Source organism: Taurulus bubalis (genome assembly GCF_910589615.1).
Source record: "Taurulus bubalis genome assembly, chromosome: 19".
Classification (NCBI taxonomy): Eukaryota; Metazoa; Chordata; class Actinopteri; order Perciformes; family Cottidae; genus Taurulus; species Taurulus bubalis.
The window spans coordinates 16,029,057-16,045,636 of NC_136607.1; the positions used below are offsets into that span (position 1 = coordinate 16,029,057).

Consider the following 16,580-nt stretch of genomic DNA (forward strand, 5'->3'; position numbering starts at 1 on the left):
AGTATTTTAAACATTTTAAAAAGGGGTTTATTTTGTTGCTTGTGCAAGTCCTTGACTTCCTTGAAATTGTCTGTAGAACAAAAAGAAACTATTTTAAAACTAAATAAATAGAGCGTTATTTAATGAGCCTCTTGTACAGCAGTTCATTTCCTTCTCTAGTAAACACAGATTACTTTTACAAGCAGGACATGTAGTCCACTCGTATAAGCGGCTGCCAATGTTGGCTGTCAGAACAAGTCTAATTGGGACTGAAGTCTATGAACTGAACACATTTTGTTGTATGTTTTTCATCCAACTTTAACTACAACTTCAGCAAACAATGTTACTTAAATACTTCAAAAGCATCTCCCTCCAATTTAAATATATGGCAGTGCGCTAAAACAAATCTGAAGCCCAAAGTCCTGTCCATCAAAAAGTGTTTTGCACCAGTAGATTCTTGTGCGTACCAGTGAGAATAATTGCCCTCATAGGTACAAAACTTAATGACGCATCTTATTGTTTCCTTTCATCCTGTTGCCTAACAGTCTATACAACAGCCTCGCCGTGAACAATACAACGTCACCCTCGCCCACAAAAGTAGCATGAGGTCAGAGGTCATTCTGCGACACCTGCCGCTAGGGGGACATATGGAGTTCACATGAAAAGGACAATGAGGGAGTGGAGCAATGCAGTCTTCGGGGCCCTGCTTCTGAAACCAAAGCCCTCTCGCCAGCTCCTTTCACCCTCGGGGCAGAACATCAGCTGTATGCTAATCTTTACAGGGCAGCGGTGGCCTCACAGAGCAGTGAGTGTGCTGGCTCACTCTCAAAAGACCGAAATAAGTATCCTTCCTCCTGCAGATGTCGTTTTAGTGATGCCGCTTTAGAGTCTGCGTTGTCCAAGTGCTATTCCAGGTTTATTCAAAATGACAGGACCCTTGTTGATGACTGCTGCACAGCAAAACAACAAATGCATGCGACTACTAATTATTATAGTGAGGAAAACAAAAGTTGTACTTGCCCTCTTATGAAAAGAAAAAGCTCTAGGGTTAATGTAAAATGCTTATTTAATTGATTAGTTGATCGACGGAAGAAGAAAAACTGCAACTATTTTAGTATTGCTTAATCACTTTTAGTATATTTCAAGCAATAAGTGAAAAGGATTTGCTCCTTTTTTGCATGTATAATTGTAAACATAACGTCTTTAGGTTTTGAACTAGACATTTTAAGATGTCAAATTGGGGTTTAAAGAATTATTTATATTTTTTTAAATATTTATTTTGAAATCTCCGTCTAAACTATTTCTTGGAATCAATAATAATAGTTAGTCGCAGTTCTGAAAATAGAGAAATTGGACAATGTGACTCAGGAATATGAGGACAGAAAGGTCTTAAGAAAATCAAACATTGCACTTGCTTCGTTTTCATATTATGAGTTATAAAAGTTTTGTATTATGAAGTGATAGTTTGCCAGTATTAAAAAGGCCTCTCATTTGTGAGTAAAGCAAACTGCAGTAGCTTGACCTGCACCGATAGTAAAGCATTGTGAAAGGCTCTTTGTGTGGCACCGCAGGCTTAAAAATTAGATGGTGGGAACTGGAAGACGAGGACATATGGGACTAAGAGTTTTGTGACCCCCTCAGCCTTCCCATGCCCATCTGTTCCTTCACCCTTCAGGCTTAACACTAAAGGCAGAGAGATTTTCAGGACACAGACAGTTTGGAGCATATACAAGAAAATTGTGCTTGTACAGTGATAACTTGGAGAGGTTGTTTCAAAAAAAGGAAATATAAGAATGTAGTATTCTTTTTTCTCTGGCAGATTATTCTGCTACGTTTCCCCCCGATAGCTGTTTGTTGGTTAAGTCTCACTGAGCGGTCCTGGCTGCATGGGACAAGCAATCCACTGTCTCCCAAAGTGAACAATAATAATACGATTAAACCATAACTACATTTCATCAGACAAGTTTTCTTGTCCTTAGAAAACTCAAAGATTCCCATTACAAACAGGCTATGTAGTCTTTAGTCATGTGTTAAGACTGAAAAGGAGCAGCAGATGCCCAGTGTGCTTACAGGGAAGGGGAATTAAACCGGTGAGGACATTTCTTCAGTTACATTGAAGACGAATGAATTGGATTTTATTGTAAAGTTGCTTTGTTTGTGGTTTGACAACACTAGTGTGGCCTTCAATCATACATAATGCATCAGAATATATACTTTTATCACTTGTTTTGCATGTTAAATTCAAGATAACTGGTAGTATGGCTGGTAAATAAATTTAGTGGTATGGCAGTAGAAAGAAACAAATCGGAGTATACCTCAAAGTTGCACTTTGAGTTGCAAGAACATTACTTGAGTAAATGTGCTTGGTTGGTTACTTTCTACCACAGCATATTGAACTAGTTTCATTTTATTGTTATTGATTGTGGGAACCAGTGAGTCATCTGACCCACCTAGTAAGAAGCAGCCTAAATCCTAGCATAGCTTTGCAAATGCCCACAATAAACAATGACAATTTAAAAACAACAATGTGGATATGCACAGCCTTTCATCTTAAATGTTGTCACAAATTTAAAAAAGGTAAATGTAGTGGAGTAAAAGTCCAACATTTCCCTCTGAAAGTGAGATTATTGAAAGTTGCTGAATAATATATTACAGATTAGGCTTTTGGGAAATGTTTATCATTTAAATCCTTTGTAAAAAAACATAAATAAATGTGAATGAAGCTCGCTAGGGGAAAATCTAACCAGATGTCTATTTGAGGGTCGCCGACAAGAAAGCAGCAGTACCAAGTAAGTTTACACTACCTTATCGGGGCTGATGGGTTCAGTCACGGGGGCGGGCTGTCCAGAACACAGACTCATCCCATTGGTGGAGCCGGATGTCAAAACCGGAGGGTCCTGATCGGAGGAGTCCTGTGATTGGTCGCCTGGGTCTGCGTGCGCGCGCTGCGCAGCCTGTCCGTTTGAATGCGCTGGGTACTGGAGGGGATCATTTCCATGGACCATCTGTCTCGCTGGCTACCCACACAACAAAGAAGGACCCAGGATGGTGTTAGTACATGTTGGATATCTGGTTCTCCCCGTCTTCGGCTCAGTTAGAAATAGAGGTATGACCATCTCGATATATCTTCTTATCCTAACCCTAACATATTTCTCGGCTTTTCCTTCTTTTAAATGTCCTCAAACGATGTAAACAGAGCTGACACCTGCTAGCAAAAAAAAAAAAAAAACGCAAGCCAGCACAACAGCGACAGTTAAGCGCAGACAACATTAGCCGTCTCGCTAACTGCAGCGTCGCGTTAAAACGACCGTTCAAGCGTGGTTAGTGTGACTTAAGGCATTTAATATTATACAAGAGGGAAATGGACGTTTGTTTGCTTTTTTAGGGAGGTTTCAGGGTCCGTTAACCGCACCAAATGACAGCAGCTGTCAAAACGGCAGCCCCTCTTTTTTTTTCTTTTATCCGCAGCTGTGGTAGCGGTTTATCTTTCACTGCGTGGTGTTTACGTGCGTTTCTCTCTTCTATTTGTGTGTGCAGTCACCGCTAAGCTAACGTTACTTGAACAATACCAGCGGCTTCATACGGCCACGTTCACTAGCTCGGCTTTAGCTAATAACATCCACAGCGTTTGCGTGGATTTGTCATTTTAATTTGGTCCCAAGCAAGTATCTGAATGTAAGCCGCCGACCGATAACATGACGAGGGACGTGTGTCCCTTTGTGTGCAGATGGCATGGAGTCTGTTGATCTCCTGCGCTCATTTTACCCCGAGTTAGTTTCAATTAAGTGCTCTTCCATACAAATAAAATAGAAAAAAAAGGTAGCGTAATGGCCGTAATTCATATTTATGGCTATGGCTGGCTATTTAAAAAATATGGTATAAAATGGTGGCATTTTGCCGTAAACCTCAAACGTGTGTGTGTGTGTGCGATGGAAAAAGCGTCAAATGAAACCTGCAAATTGCGCTGCATGTGCAGAAAAAAATATATATAAAAAAGGAGAAAAATATGAATAGCCACTGGCTGAATTGGGCATAATAGCTATAACAATCCTCCACTGCAGTAGGCTATCTGTGCTGCTTAAATAATAATAATAATATTAGAGGTAATACTTTTACGTGCATTGTTAAAACTACATGCAGTAGCACCAATGATTTCATTGTGCTTTTATTTGTGTTCTTTTTTCCTGTTCCATAGTATCGAGGCTGGCTCTACATTCCGCATTTCTCAGACCTTTGTCCCCCTCCATTGTGTAGCTAACGATCATCTGCTGCTGTCTGCCGTAGCCTCTGCCTGTTCTCTGCATCTAGCTGTATTGTGAACCCCCTTCTTCCTCATTTCCTCTTTCCATCTGAAGACGACATTGGCATTAAAACCGAGTTCCCACTCATACCGTATCCTTCTGTGTAACTAAAGACTAAAGAATAACACCTTCTGTAGAAAACAGTTTGTCTTTATTTACTGTCATGTTGCTCTTCAGTGAATAACCCATTGTAGCATTAGACTTTACTACAAACTGTCATTGTGATTCTCCCATTCAGTGTGGATAGACTACATTCTGCTGTAAATTTCTGTAAAGTGGATACATTTTGATTCCCTCTCCCCATTCGATTACAGCCAGGCTTTATCAAACTCGTTCAATTTTGTCTCCATCCCCTATTTGCAAAGGTGCATTGTGCCAGCTTTTGTAATCAATATAGCACTTGTAGGATCACCATATAGTTTTGACGGATAATCTTGCTATCCTAACATTCACCAATTGGCTAAAACATGTAGTTTGAGTAATGCTATTTTCACCTGTGATGGTCCACTGCACCTCTTAGTGGCATCCAAAACTGCTGGCCATAATCCTATCTATGTGTTAAAGCCTTTGTTCCGGCTAGCTAAATTGATTTAGTCAGTCACAATCAATTGACTAGACTCCGGTCCAACTCATCTTGCCATTTGAAAATCCCCCACTATCAATCACAGCCCCTCCCACCTCTCAAGTCTCCCCTCAGACACCTCCAGAATGCTATCCATTTTACAGGGATGTGTATATCCTGCACTGCTGTAGAACTCCTTTTGTAGAATGAAAATGTCTTTTATTCTTTGGTTGTGGTTTTCTACCTTATGTTCTTGTATTAGATCCTAATGCATGGTCATTTTATACTTTTTGTTTTTCCACATTGAACAGCAGATTCCAATGTAAACTTTGTGTAGAGATGTCCCTGCTATACTGAAATGTGCTGTAAGCATACACATCTACTCATTGGATGCTGCTTCTGTTCTGTTAACCCTACAGAGAGCATGGTCGGGCCTTGCCTTTGGTCTTTATTTGCATGATATTATTATGGTTATATAGTATATATTACTCGTATTACTATTATCACACAGTGCCACACATACTAATATTTTCCAATAAAGACTGTAGTTTTCTTTCTAACCTTCAGTGTGCTTTTTGCTGATTTCCATGTGTTCCTCCCCTCCTCCCTCCACACTGTGCTGTCACTGAGACGGTCCCCTCACTCTCTATGTGCTCTCATTTCTCAGCTGTCTTTGACAGAGTTTCAAGTCGTTCCTCTGCTTACTTTGGAGTTGGGGCAACCAAATTTTCTATAAAGAAAAAATAAATAATGCATGTTTTAATTGAAACACAACGGCATTAAGTGTTACACGCTGTCATTTCCTCCTAAACCATACACCGTTTATAGAACAAACCGCTGCCTACCTCATCCACTCATTGGTGATCACTGGTGAAGAGTTAACTTTGGAACAACTTTGGGCGATATGGATACAATCTTCTGTCTAGGTATATCTCAGTTTGTATCTAGATGTCAAAATATTTTGCGAGTCAATTTTGTGTAAAAAACAACTAAAGTGCATTTGTTTTTTGCCAATCACGCAAAACAAAACAAAAAATCCAATATCAATTTTCAGTATTTCCTAATACAACCAAAACAATAAAGCTGTTGTACACCTCGGTACAAAAACTATTTGGGAAATAAATCATCTCGTGGTATTTATGAAATCGCCCAACTATACCTCGGGGTATTGACACACAAATACCTTTTTGAAGTCTCTTATTACATGTACATAAAACACTGGTTGCATTCTTCTAAAGGCTGCACACGTTTTTCCTGTGTGTTATTAATGCAGATACAAGTCAACTCAGGGAAATCTTATTCGCTTTCTGGCAGAGAATTAGAAGATGTACAGTGAAAACAAGATGCTCGGCCAGCAGCTGGTTAGCTTAGCTTAGCATAAAGAAGGCGCGAGCCTGGTCTCTCTAAAAAGTAGCAAAGATCATCTAGCGGCGCCCCTAAAGCTCACTCAATAAGTTATATCCAGTTTGTGTCTTCCATGAAAAAAGAAGGGTAAAAATGTGCTAGAGAATTATGTGCACGGGGTTATTGCACATTACCACCTGTAATAATTGTTGTATGGATTAATAGATCCTACTCAACTGTACTGCTATCAATAGATAAAGAGTTTCCAAATGTGTAGCATAGTTAGAGATCAAGTTGGTTCAATAACCACATGGAAATATTTCATCTGTGAAGTGTTATATCTTTGTATGTTTGGAATGTTGCAACATACTGGCCTCATTCATCTCCTTTTCATGGTAATAGTAGAACAGACCTTGACAGTGTTATACAAATAAAGATCACAGCGAGAAGCACGTAGTTACTCAGTTTTAAAAACAAAATATATACAGTTGTGCCTTCGTAAGCTTGAGATAACAGCGAAGGTGCAGAAAAGGCTTTTTATTATTCATTGCATGATAAATGTCAGTCATTAAATTATAGGCTGTTTGTTAATGTACTGTGTGGCCCTCCAAAGAGTCTTTAATTACAAACGTTCTAAATGTCTATATTAGGCCTACAAAATGATTAGTTTTTTTTAATTATTTTTCAATGTGCTCTTGGTTTGAAAAGCTGCTCTCCATTTTAAACAATTAAAAACCCTTTCCTTCTGTGAAAACTAGCTAGATTGGTCAACAACATGCAGCACAGCCTCTCTGGTGTCACTTCATTTCACGTGTTTAGCATTTCAAATATAAACTCAATCATTTTAGTTTTAAAGCCTGGGACTTCAGGCTGTCAAGTTCCAGCCACTTGAGCCTTACATCTGTTCAACGCGTCTGAAATAGCCAAGAGTTATTTACATGCTGACACACAAGGAGTGTGGAGACACAGCCACGTGTGCAACTTTCTCCTGCGACAGCAGCAACAGACTTTAAAATAACTCAACAGCTGTAATGCATACGTTGTGTCACTGTGGCTGCATTGGTTCGGACCGCGTTACTATGAAATGCTTTGTCCTCCACCACGCGCTTACCTTGCCCTTGATTGACTGATGTTTAGCATCAAGGTCAGTGAGCGGTGTGCAAGCATGTGTCATATAGCCATTTGTGTGCTGCTTTCCAGGCCAGCTGAGCAACATGCAAGCTGATTTCACTCATCAGTCCCTCAATCTGATTGGTGCCAATCAGTGAGATCAGCAGGTGTGGCGATGGGGTTTCAGTGCATACTGCATACAGTAGGCTCACATGATGGAGGACCACCGCACCAGGCAAGAAGACGGGATTATGTCGGAGGGGAGGTGCGATTGTAAAGCTGCAGTGATGGGGGGGGAAGAGAAGGGAGACAGGTTTGATGTCTGCTGCTGCTGCAGTCGCGGCTGGGCTGGGCTGGGCTTACGGGCCGTCGCTCACGCAGGGACACCATGCCGCAGCTAAACCGTGGGGGAGGGGCTGCCTGTGCAGCAGCACAGGGTTGAGGAGAGGTGGATGGGAGTGTATGAATGTGTGTGTCTGTGTTTGTATGGATGGATGGATGGATGGGTGGGGGTCTGTTCTGCACCAATCAGTCGAGTTGTATCTGCAAGTCAAAGTCGGAAGCAGCGATGTAATAATAACAACATCAGGGCTGTTGCTGGCAGCACTGCAATATGTCAAATATTAATGTCAGCAGTTCATGCTGTGAAAGAGCCCAAAGACAAATATTTTGATATTTTCTTGAAGCTTCACTTTGAGTCCGGTCTTACCGGGTCACAGGCTTCATGCAAAAGTAATGTTCAGCCTTTTGCCAATCCAAACCGGCGTTCTGCCTTTTCTGCTCTACTTCCTCGGCCAAATATTGTTTTCGGTTTCCTCGAGGCTCTCGAGGTTCACTGGCCGCCCATGTCCCAAGGCTGTATGCAACGGAGCAAAAACAACCGGCAATGCAAATATGGCATAGTCGCAACAATTAAAGGAATTGTTTGACATTTTGGGAAATGTGCTTATCTGCCTTCTGGTGGAGATTGATACCAAACTCCTTTGAGATATATAAGGTGAAATCCAGCAGCTTAGTTTACTGCAGAAAGACTTGGAGGAAACAGCTTGTCTGGCTCTGCAAAAGAAATGAAAGCTCACTGATTAACACATTACACATTGTGGTTTTAATGTTTGCAATAATTGAAGTGACTATTTCTCAGCTGGGACCAGAAACTTCCTGGTGTCTCCGCAGGCAATTTATAAACGCCAAGAAATAATCCTCCATGTAAAGCCTCTTGAAACAACAACAGTACTTCTGTATTTGTACAAATTAAACAACTCAAATACAACATGTTAACTAGTGAGCTTTAGAGTTGGTGGCAGGCCTATTTTGTAATAGTTTGATAGAGCCAGATGAGCTGTTTCACAGTATGACCAGAGTATTGATCTCTAACTCTCAGAGAGAGAAAGTGAATATGCATATATCCAAAATGTTTTACTATTCCGTTAAATAAATGCACATGTATTTTAAGGGATAATGTGGGATTTTGTGTTTACATAAAAATGTTACAGACTTAGTCAATTAGATCTTGGCTCAGTGAGCCATCGACTGTAAAATAGATTTGTCAGCAATTGCTTAATATATCCCAGACCATTAACCAATGGCCAAATGATCTCCCCTCTTCATTATTAGACATCCATTGTCACTCCGTATTACTGTTTTACACGTCCAGCTTTATTTTGCCTGACTCTGCTTGAAACCGCTGACACAACAGTAGATGACACAATTATTTCTTCCTAACCAAGCAAACGCACAATGCTATGGTACTTCATTATATACAGTCCGTCCTCCAGACTCTGCTGTCTGCTTCCTGTTCCAGAAAGCTAGAGAGCTGTAATGGGCTGCTGAAGTAGTAACTGTTTGCCCCCTCCTCAGCCTCCTCCCAGCCCTCCTCTATCTGAGCTCGGAGTAATTAGTATTGATTGTTTTGTGCAACTTGATACCGAGGTGATTCAGTGGGACTACCACACAATCTCATGTCTGCTCCACCTCTGATAAGAAGGGTGGGGGGGAGGTAGAAATGGAGGCGGTGAATCCTTTGAGCCTGCCTCAGTTGCTGTGGTGGGTTTTAATGAGAAATCCGTTGAAGATTTGTTCCTTCAAACAGCAGACATATTACAGGGCCTGAATCCATTACATTGACTAGCAGTGGACCAAAGACAACCTTCGGTGCTGTAGATCTTCTCGGAAAAACGCACCAGGCTGTTAGTGAAGATCCATCCATCCTGCTGGCTGCACTGTGGCAAGTGGAGAGGCTGGCCATTGGGTGCAATCTGTGTGTGTGTGTGTGTGTGTGTGTGTTTAGATGGTGCTCCACAGGGGTCCCAATGTCTGTGTCCTCCATCTGCTGTTGTGTCTGTCTTGTCTCTTCCTGTGTCAGGTCTGTCCTATTTCCATGTTCTCTCTGTGCGACTGGTTGTTGTTGTTGAATGTGTTTATGTGTGTGTGTGTGTGTGTGTGTGTGTGTGTGTGTGTGTGTGTGTGTGTGGGTGAGGAAGCCAGAACGTGCTCGCGTCAGTGCGTACTCCTCACTGGTTTCTCTGTGGTGTCTGTCTGAATGAAAGTGATCCCGGGCTAATCCGGTTCATTTTCTGATCACTTGCGTTTATTTACCCGTAGGAGCACACTTCACCAGGCATCAACACAGCCATGCTACCTCCTGCCGACACTTTGCCCTGGGCGCTCCCCAGGCACCCATCTCAGCAGAGTTCCCTCTGGGACACGCCAGCCAGCCGCCTCAGACCGGCCTTGCCCCCCACCTGTCCCCGGCACACCACCCGCCCCTCACTGCCCTGCCCGCACCCCCTCAGTTCCAGGATGTGCCGGGGCCTCCATTCCTACCTCAGGCCTTACACCAGCAATACCTCATCCAGCAGCAGCTTCTTGAAGCGCAGCACCGCAGGATCCTCCCGCACTCCAGGTAGAACCACCACTGGCAAATATAGATGCACACAGATGGAACACCAAGACAGGCAGTTGTTTTACAATCTTATCTTCATCTCATTGCAGAAGAACCCAGGAGCGTATTCCCCTGAACCCTCACCGACTGCGCTCAGGCTACGAGTACTCCCCTCCCATCCACGTTCCCCAGCAAATGACACAGCAGCAGCGGTACCTGGCCGAAGGCACCGACTGGTAAGTCGCTGTCGGAGTTTAACGAGAGTCCCGCGGAGCAGGGAAATGCTCACGCCGCTTCAGTGCTGCAGCCATCTGTCTGTCACGTTGCCTACCGTGGGTGATGATGTTTAATTAGTCGCCTGTCTGTCTGCCTGCAGGGATCTCAGTGTTGATGCTGGCCTCCCTCACCACCAGTACCAGCTCCAGCAGCTTCCACAGCACTATCAGCATTACCTGGCCTCCCCTCGAATGCACCACTTCCCCAGGAACACATCATCTGCACAAGTGGTATGTTTGATCCCCCAGCTGCTGTTTTTCAAGTCCATTTTGTATATATGTGTTTTTTGTTATGATTTCCTGTGTATCATAGATATATTGACCTGTAAGTTTAGGTTTTGCTCCATTGATTTGATCCACCTCTGCCAACTGTGTTCTGCTTTTGTTGTCTAGAAAATAGAAACACAGTTTTTGTTGTTTTTTCACCTTCAGTATTCTCAAAAACTTGTCTTTTATTTTTGTTTGTAACAATACATTCAATTCAGTTTATTTTATATAGCCCAACATCACAAATACAAGTTTGCCTCGGAGGGCTTTAAAACAATAGAGACGGTGTCTGACGTCATGTCACTGTAATGTAATGATGAGTTCTCTTTTGTTAGGTTGTGCATGAAATCAGAAACTACCCGTACCCCCAGCTGCACCTGTTGGCACTGCAAAGTCTGAATCCTTCGAGGCACGCCACCGCTGTGCGAGAAAGTTATGAGGTAAACCCGTTTCCAAAATTCAAGCTCCGAAATTCATTCTTGAACTTAAAAAGCATCTAGTGGCTGTTGTTGTGCTATTGTTGTTATTACTGTCATTTATTTTCTTCTTCTTCTTCTTTTCACTAATCTCAACTGGATGCCCACTTCACCCCAGGAGCTGTTACAGCTGGAGGACAGGCTGGGGAGTGTCAGCAGAGGAGCGGTTCAGACGACCATAGAGCGATTCACCTTTCCACACAAATACAAGAAGGTAAGGCGTAACACACAGAGACGCACGCACACAACAAAATAGATTCACATTTTTTGTATTCGCTTTCCTGAGCCTTACCTTTTGCCTCTCTGTAATCTGACCCGCTAACAGAGAAAGCCCCTGCTGCTGAAGATTGGGGAGGAGGAGGAAACAGATGTGGATGAGAAATGCACCATCTGTTTGTCCATGCTGGAGGACAAAGAGGACGTCAGGTCAGAAACGCTCCGTAGCCCCCAGAATCCTACTTTTTCCACAAAAACATCACTTTTTTTTTCTTAAAATAAAAGTTTGGCATTTTGGGATCGATTTTTTAGATCGATACCACGTCGAATATGAGAGTGGTTTTGATCTTCTCATCTTCCTCCTTTTTAAATAAATGAAGTAATATGTTTTTTATTTATATTTAGGTAAAAGGTTACAAACTTCTCAACTCAGTCAACCTTTTGCTGTTAAATACATTTGACAGCAAATGCTAAATATATTACAAACCATTAACCGATAGCTCAATCTTGAAATACCACAATACACAAGACCAATAGCAGACAGATTTAGTTAGTTTCCGACAATGCAGGACAAAGTGTATCCCCTGTTTCCAGTCTTTGTGCTAAGCTAAAAGTGCTGGCTTTAGCTTCCTATTTAACAGACAGATATGAGAGAAGTCATCCTTTTCATTTAACTCAAATATTTTCCAAAATGTTGCGCCTACGCATGCATTTCAAACCAAGGTGGGGTGTGAAATTCAGGGGACAGAACCTGTGTCTGGGGATTAGGTCAGTTTACAGCATGTGGGGTCTCAGCTGTCGGAGAGGCATGTGGGATGGAATGACTCTACAGAAGTTGTCTCTGCGTGCCCGAATGAACTAAATTAACTCTGCTGGTTCCAGAAGTCCGTTGCAAACACATAACTGCGTTGCACGGTGAGAGTCGTGCTGGAATCGACATTGACCCCGTGTCTCTCTGTCTCTCTGTCCTCCAGGAGATTGCCCTGCATGCACCTCTTCCACCAGGGCTGCGTGGACCAATGGCTGGCCACCAGCAGGAAGTGTCCGATCTGTCGAGTTGACATCGAAACACAGCTGAACGCTGACAGCTGATGAGGTTTCAGCCCCCCTTCCTGGTCGATCACCCTCGCGTGGTTCCTGCTTTTTTCCACCTCGGCTTGCCGCCGGCCACCACCACCACCAAACGCCAACCACCACCACCCTCCCCCTCCCCTGTTGGGTGCTTTGCCAAATGTCTCCAGACTTCATGTGACATCACCACCCTTCTGACTCACGCTTTACTGAGCCAAGCCAGGAAAACTAACTGCAAGAGAGGCCAACTCTTTTTCTATAGAAGCACATCCCTCTGGAAGCAAAAGACACGCAGACACACACACACACACACACACACACACACACACACACACACACCCACACATACTCATGTACACAGGGTTTACGCGTAGCTTGCTGGTCGTAAGTGGGGTGTTGTTGCTGTTGTGGTGTTGTACTGTAGGTAGTCCTGGGCTGTGTAGCATGTCCTCAAAGCCATGACTTAATGTCCTGAGAGTGGAAAACACATAATCCCACACTGAGGTGGCTACTTTCTCTCTCTCTCTCTCTCTATCTCTATCTCTATCTATATCTATATCTATATATCTATCTATCTCTCTCTCTCTCTCTCTCTCTCTCTCTATCTTTATATATAGATATCTATATATAAATATATATTTCTCTCTTTTCAAACACACTTAAATCAAAAATGAATATTCTGCCACACGCGAAAGCTTAACAAATGCTCTGATGCCATGTTTACCTAAAGATCATTTGTGGTCGTAGTAGAGTAGCAGTAACCAACAAGTGACATCTGATGCGCTGTCGCCTTCTTTGAGGGGGGGTAGGGAGGGGAGGGGGCAAGCACCAGCTAGCTGAGTGTTTTAATTCTATCATGCAGCTTTGACATTTTGCAATACAGTTGTACATTTACCTTGAGTTGGTGTCATGTGAGATTGTGTCGTGTGAGTAGGTCTCTTTCACTGCCGTGGGAAACAGAGCCCGGTGATTGAGTCGTTATGTATTTTAAAAATAGGTAGAAAGTAATTTTACCAAAATGCATTTTTTTGTCACGGTGTAGCTTGAACCTGACGCGCAGGTTCACGTGTGCGTGAGTGTGTGTGTGTGTGTGTGTGTGTGTGTGTGTGTGTGTGCGCTCTGCCCTGCTGTGTGTGACTTAAAGAATGTGTCTAACAAATGCGTGGCTGTTCAAAGAGTGCAAATGTGTGTGTTTCAAGGGGTTTGAGGCAACAGCTGGACGTTAACTCACTGTCGGTTAACCGCATGGCCACGGGAGCGCTTACACAACACAAAGCCAAAAAAAAAAAACAGGGATGAAAAATGGAACTGCAGAGCGAGGTGGGAGGAGGTCTTCGCTGCCCTTGTACCTGTTTCTTCATCTGGCGCGGGGGGCCAGTGCCAGAACAGTGTGTACAAAAAAAAAAAGCATGTTTCATTGTCGACTTGGGCTGTTAGCTTTGGTAGCGTTTCTTCAATTTAAAAAAAAAAGGTACAGAGATGGCTTTGCATGACTTAGTTAATCTGAGCTGTGACTATCTTCTCAACACTAACAAACGAACAAACAAAAAAAAAAAAAAAAAAACAGTGTCAGTGGCTGCTCCCCTGACTTGTAGCGTGTGTTCATCCTGTCCCCCTTTGGTGGCAACGATGGGTTCAATGTTTACCTTATTGCCTAAAGAACAAGCACATGTGACAATAGTTATAGCAACAAAAGGATTTTCCCTGGTATTGCATTTGCGTTGGTTTATATTTAGGTATAGATTCATGCAGTGTTCGAGCAGAGAGAGGAGCTTGCGTATTGATTTTGTGTATTCGTGTGACAGACCTCCCCTCGTGGTTGCTATGCTGGTTGCTATGCTGTATTGCTAGAACATGTAGAACGTGGTGCGACGGAGGCAGCCTCCCTCTCGCAGTGCACACAGACACAACATTCAGGCTGTTAACACTTGGCCTGACCAGTTTTTTTTTTTTTTTTTTAACCCTTTGTGGCGGCTTGTCTTTTCAGTTCTACAGGATGCCTTTAGGACCCTCACTGTCCGACGCACTACGATAGCAAAGGATAAGCCCAGAGACTTCTTTTTTTAAGCCTTGTGGGTTAAGGATCAATTAACTGGGATTATTTCCCCCTGTCTTGTGCACTGCCAGTGTCGAAGCTGCCTCCTCCTGTAGTGGAGTCATCTGTGATGAAGTTTTCATAGTTTACACAGGGTGTTGTCAGTTGAGATGCCTTAAGTATTTAACAATCATAATTTATTACTAACTGTAGATATTGTGGGTATGTATTTAATTTTATATAGTTTTTTTTTTCCGGGGGTGGGAAGGGATTGGGTATTGAATCATAATTTATTTATTTAGAAATAACACAAAAATGCTATGAAAAAAACTATTACCTCATTTTTGCATTGTTTTAAATGGGAATGCTTTGCATGCAGTTGTACTTTTTGGAACACTAAAGTTAAAGAAAAGAAAGAAAAAAAAGAGCCCCGCTGTTTGATCTCCACAAGCTGGCTGTGCGATGTTTACTGTCCAAGGCTGAGCTACTGAGCCCGCTCTCCGCCTCTCTCTCTCCGCCTCTCTCTCTCAGTGTCTCTCTCTCTCTCTCTCTCTCTCTCTCTCTCTCTCTCTCTCTCTCTCTCTCTCTCTCATGTGGTGCTGTGGATCTTGGTTACATTCCATTCAATGCAATTTCTCTGATCCCCCATGCTGTGATGTAGTGGACAAACTGCAATGAAGTGATTTCTTTTGTTTTTGTTTTTGCACTCACTTGTTTAAATATGGGAACCCTCTCACTGGCAAAAGATAATTTAATATTACCACTCAGAACTCTGGCTTTTATTTTGTACGCTCTGCTTCTCACAATGCACTATGGGTCTTAATAACGATCATCTGTGAAGCATGTTCCTTCGCTTTAACTCTTTGTATCGATCTTTTAATTTTCATCTCTCTGGTGTTTCTCTTCAGTTCGTAGACTTAAGCATAACAAGTGCCTCGCTTTAAGTGTTAGGAGATATTTCCATATTACTGAAACCATTAATAACAATCAATCCATGAAGCCACCATGCCTTATTGGTTGCATAATTAAACACAGGAGTGAGTTGTGAAGGAGCTAAGATAACATTTGACTGTATCTACAAAAGCCATTGTCCTCTAAATTGAAGTCAAACTGTAGAACTGGAGCGTTACATATTGTGGAAATAGTTCTGACTGTAAAGAGGCATGTTTCACTGTGGGCTTTACAAATACTTCAGTAATCTTTCTTTAATTCTGTTTGTCTTCTATCTCCGACTCTCCACTTCTTTTTTTATTTTACCGTCCATCTTTCCTCTCAGAATCTATCCTCCGTTTCCTTTCACAGTCTAAAAGGAAGGCAAGGATATTAAAGCACAACCTTTTCTAAAAATGCATGTTTTCTCAGGTTTCAATATAGTCTCAATGGTTTAATAGTATATGGTGAAAATATATACAAAGAATATATCAGAAAAAAAACATAATTTTGTTGCTGTTTGAAACTGAAAAACAAAACTGAAGAGAAAATATCCCAAAAAGTGCCAGTGAAAGGGCTGCCGCCATCCTAGTACGAAACTCTGCTGTTTAGCTGTGACTGCGCAATGTTTTTCAATATAGGATATTTTATCTGAAAATAGAACTATTTATCATTAATATTAAAGCAATAGCGCATTAATGGTGATGTGTGTGTTGATGAAGAAATGGATGAGCATATTATGGGTAAATGTTAGTCACATGTGGTGGAATTTTGTACTTTATTACAAAAAAGTACTACTAATAACAATGATAATGATTTCAAAAGTTGCATTGCTAAACCCAAACTGTTCTGTTTTTTTAATTTTATTTCATGGCTTGTATATTATCCTTTTGTATGTGCTCTTTTTGTAATAAATTGGATAAAATGGACACGTTCTTTTTTTTTGTGGTTTTATATTCTGGTATAATATGATCTACGCTCCCGGTGATAAAATGTACTTCTAATTTGACCTTTCGACACATAGGAAGCTATTATTAGGTCAAATAAGAAGAATAGGGAAAATTATGCCATCTCTAAATTCACCTTTAAATCAGGTGTAAATAACGAGATGTATTAAGCATCATTTTGTACAC

At 42.0% G+C, this 16,580-nt stretch overlaps 1 protein-coding gene across 2 annotated transcripts; it reads left to right on the top strand.

Moving 5' to 3' along the window:
- Nucleotides 1–3,009: 3,009 nt before the first annotated feature.
- On the top strand, nt 3,010–12,503 carry ark2ca (arkadia (RNF111) C-terminal like ring finger ubiquitin ligase 2Ca; the record flags this gene model as incomplete). 2 transcript variants are annotated; one of them, XM_079235524.1, is made up of 8 exons in its annotated part: nt 3,010–3,085; nt 9,898–10,198; nt 10,288–10,413; nt 10,554–10,683; nt 11,055–11,159; nt 11,314–11,409; nt 11,521–11,621; nt 12,386–12,503. In XM_079235524.1, 8 exons carry the CDS (start codon nt 3,025–3,027, stop codon nt 12,501–12,503), a joined length of 1,038 nt encoding a protein of 345 aa, XP_079091650.1. The 2 variants fall into 2 exon arrangements, with proteins under 2 accessions (XP_079091650.1, XP_079091649.1); XM_079235523.1 differs by having other exon boundaries at nt 3,025–3,085; nt 10,255–10,413.
- Between the last annotated feature and the right edge of the window lie 4,077 nt (nt 12,504–16,580).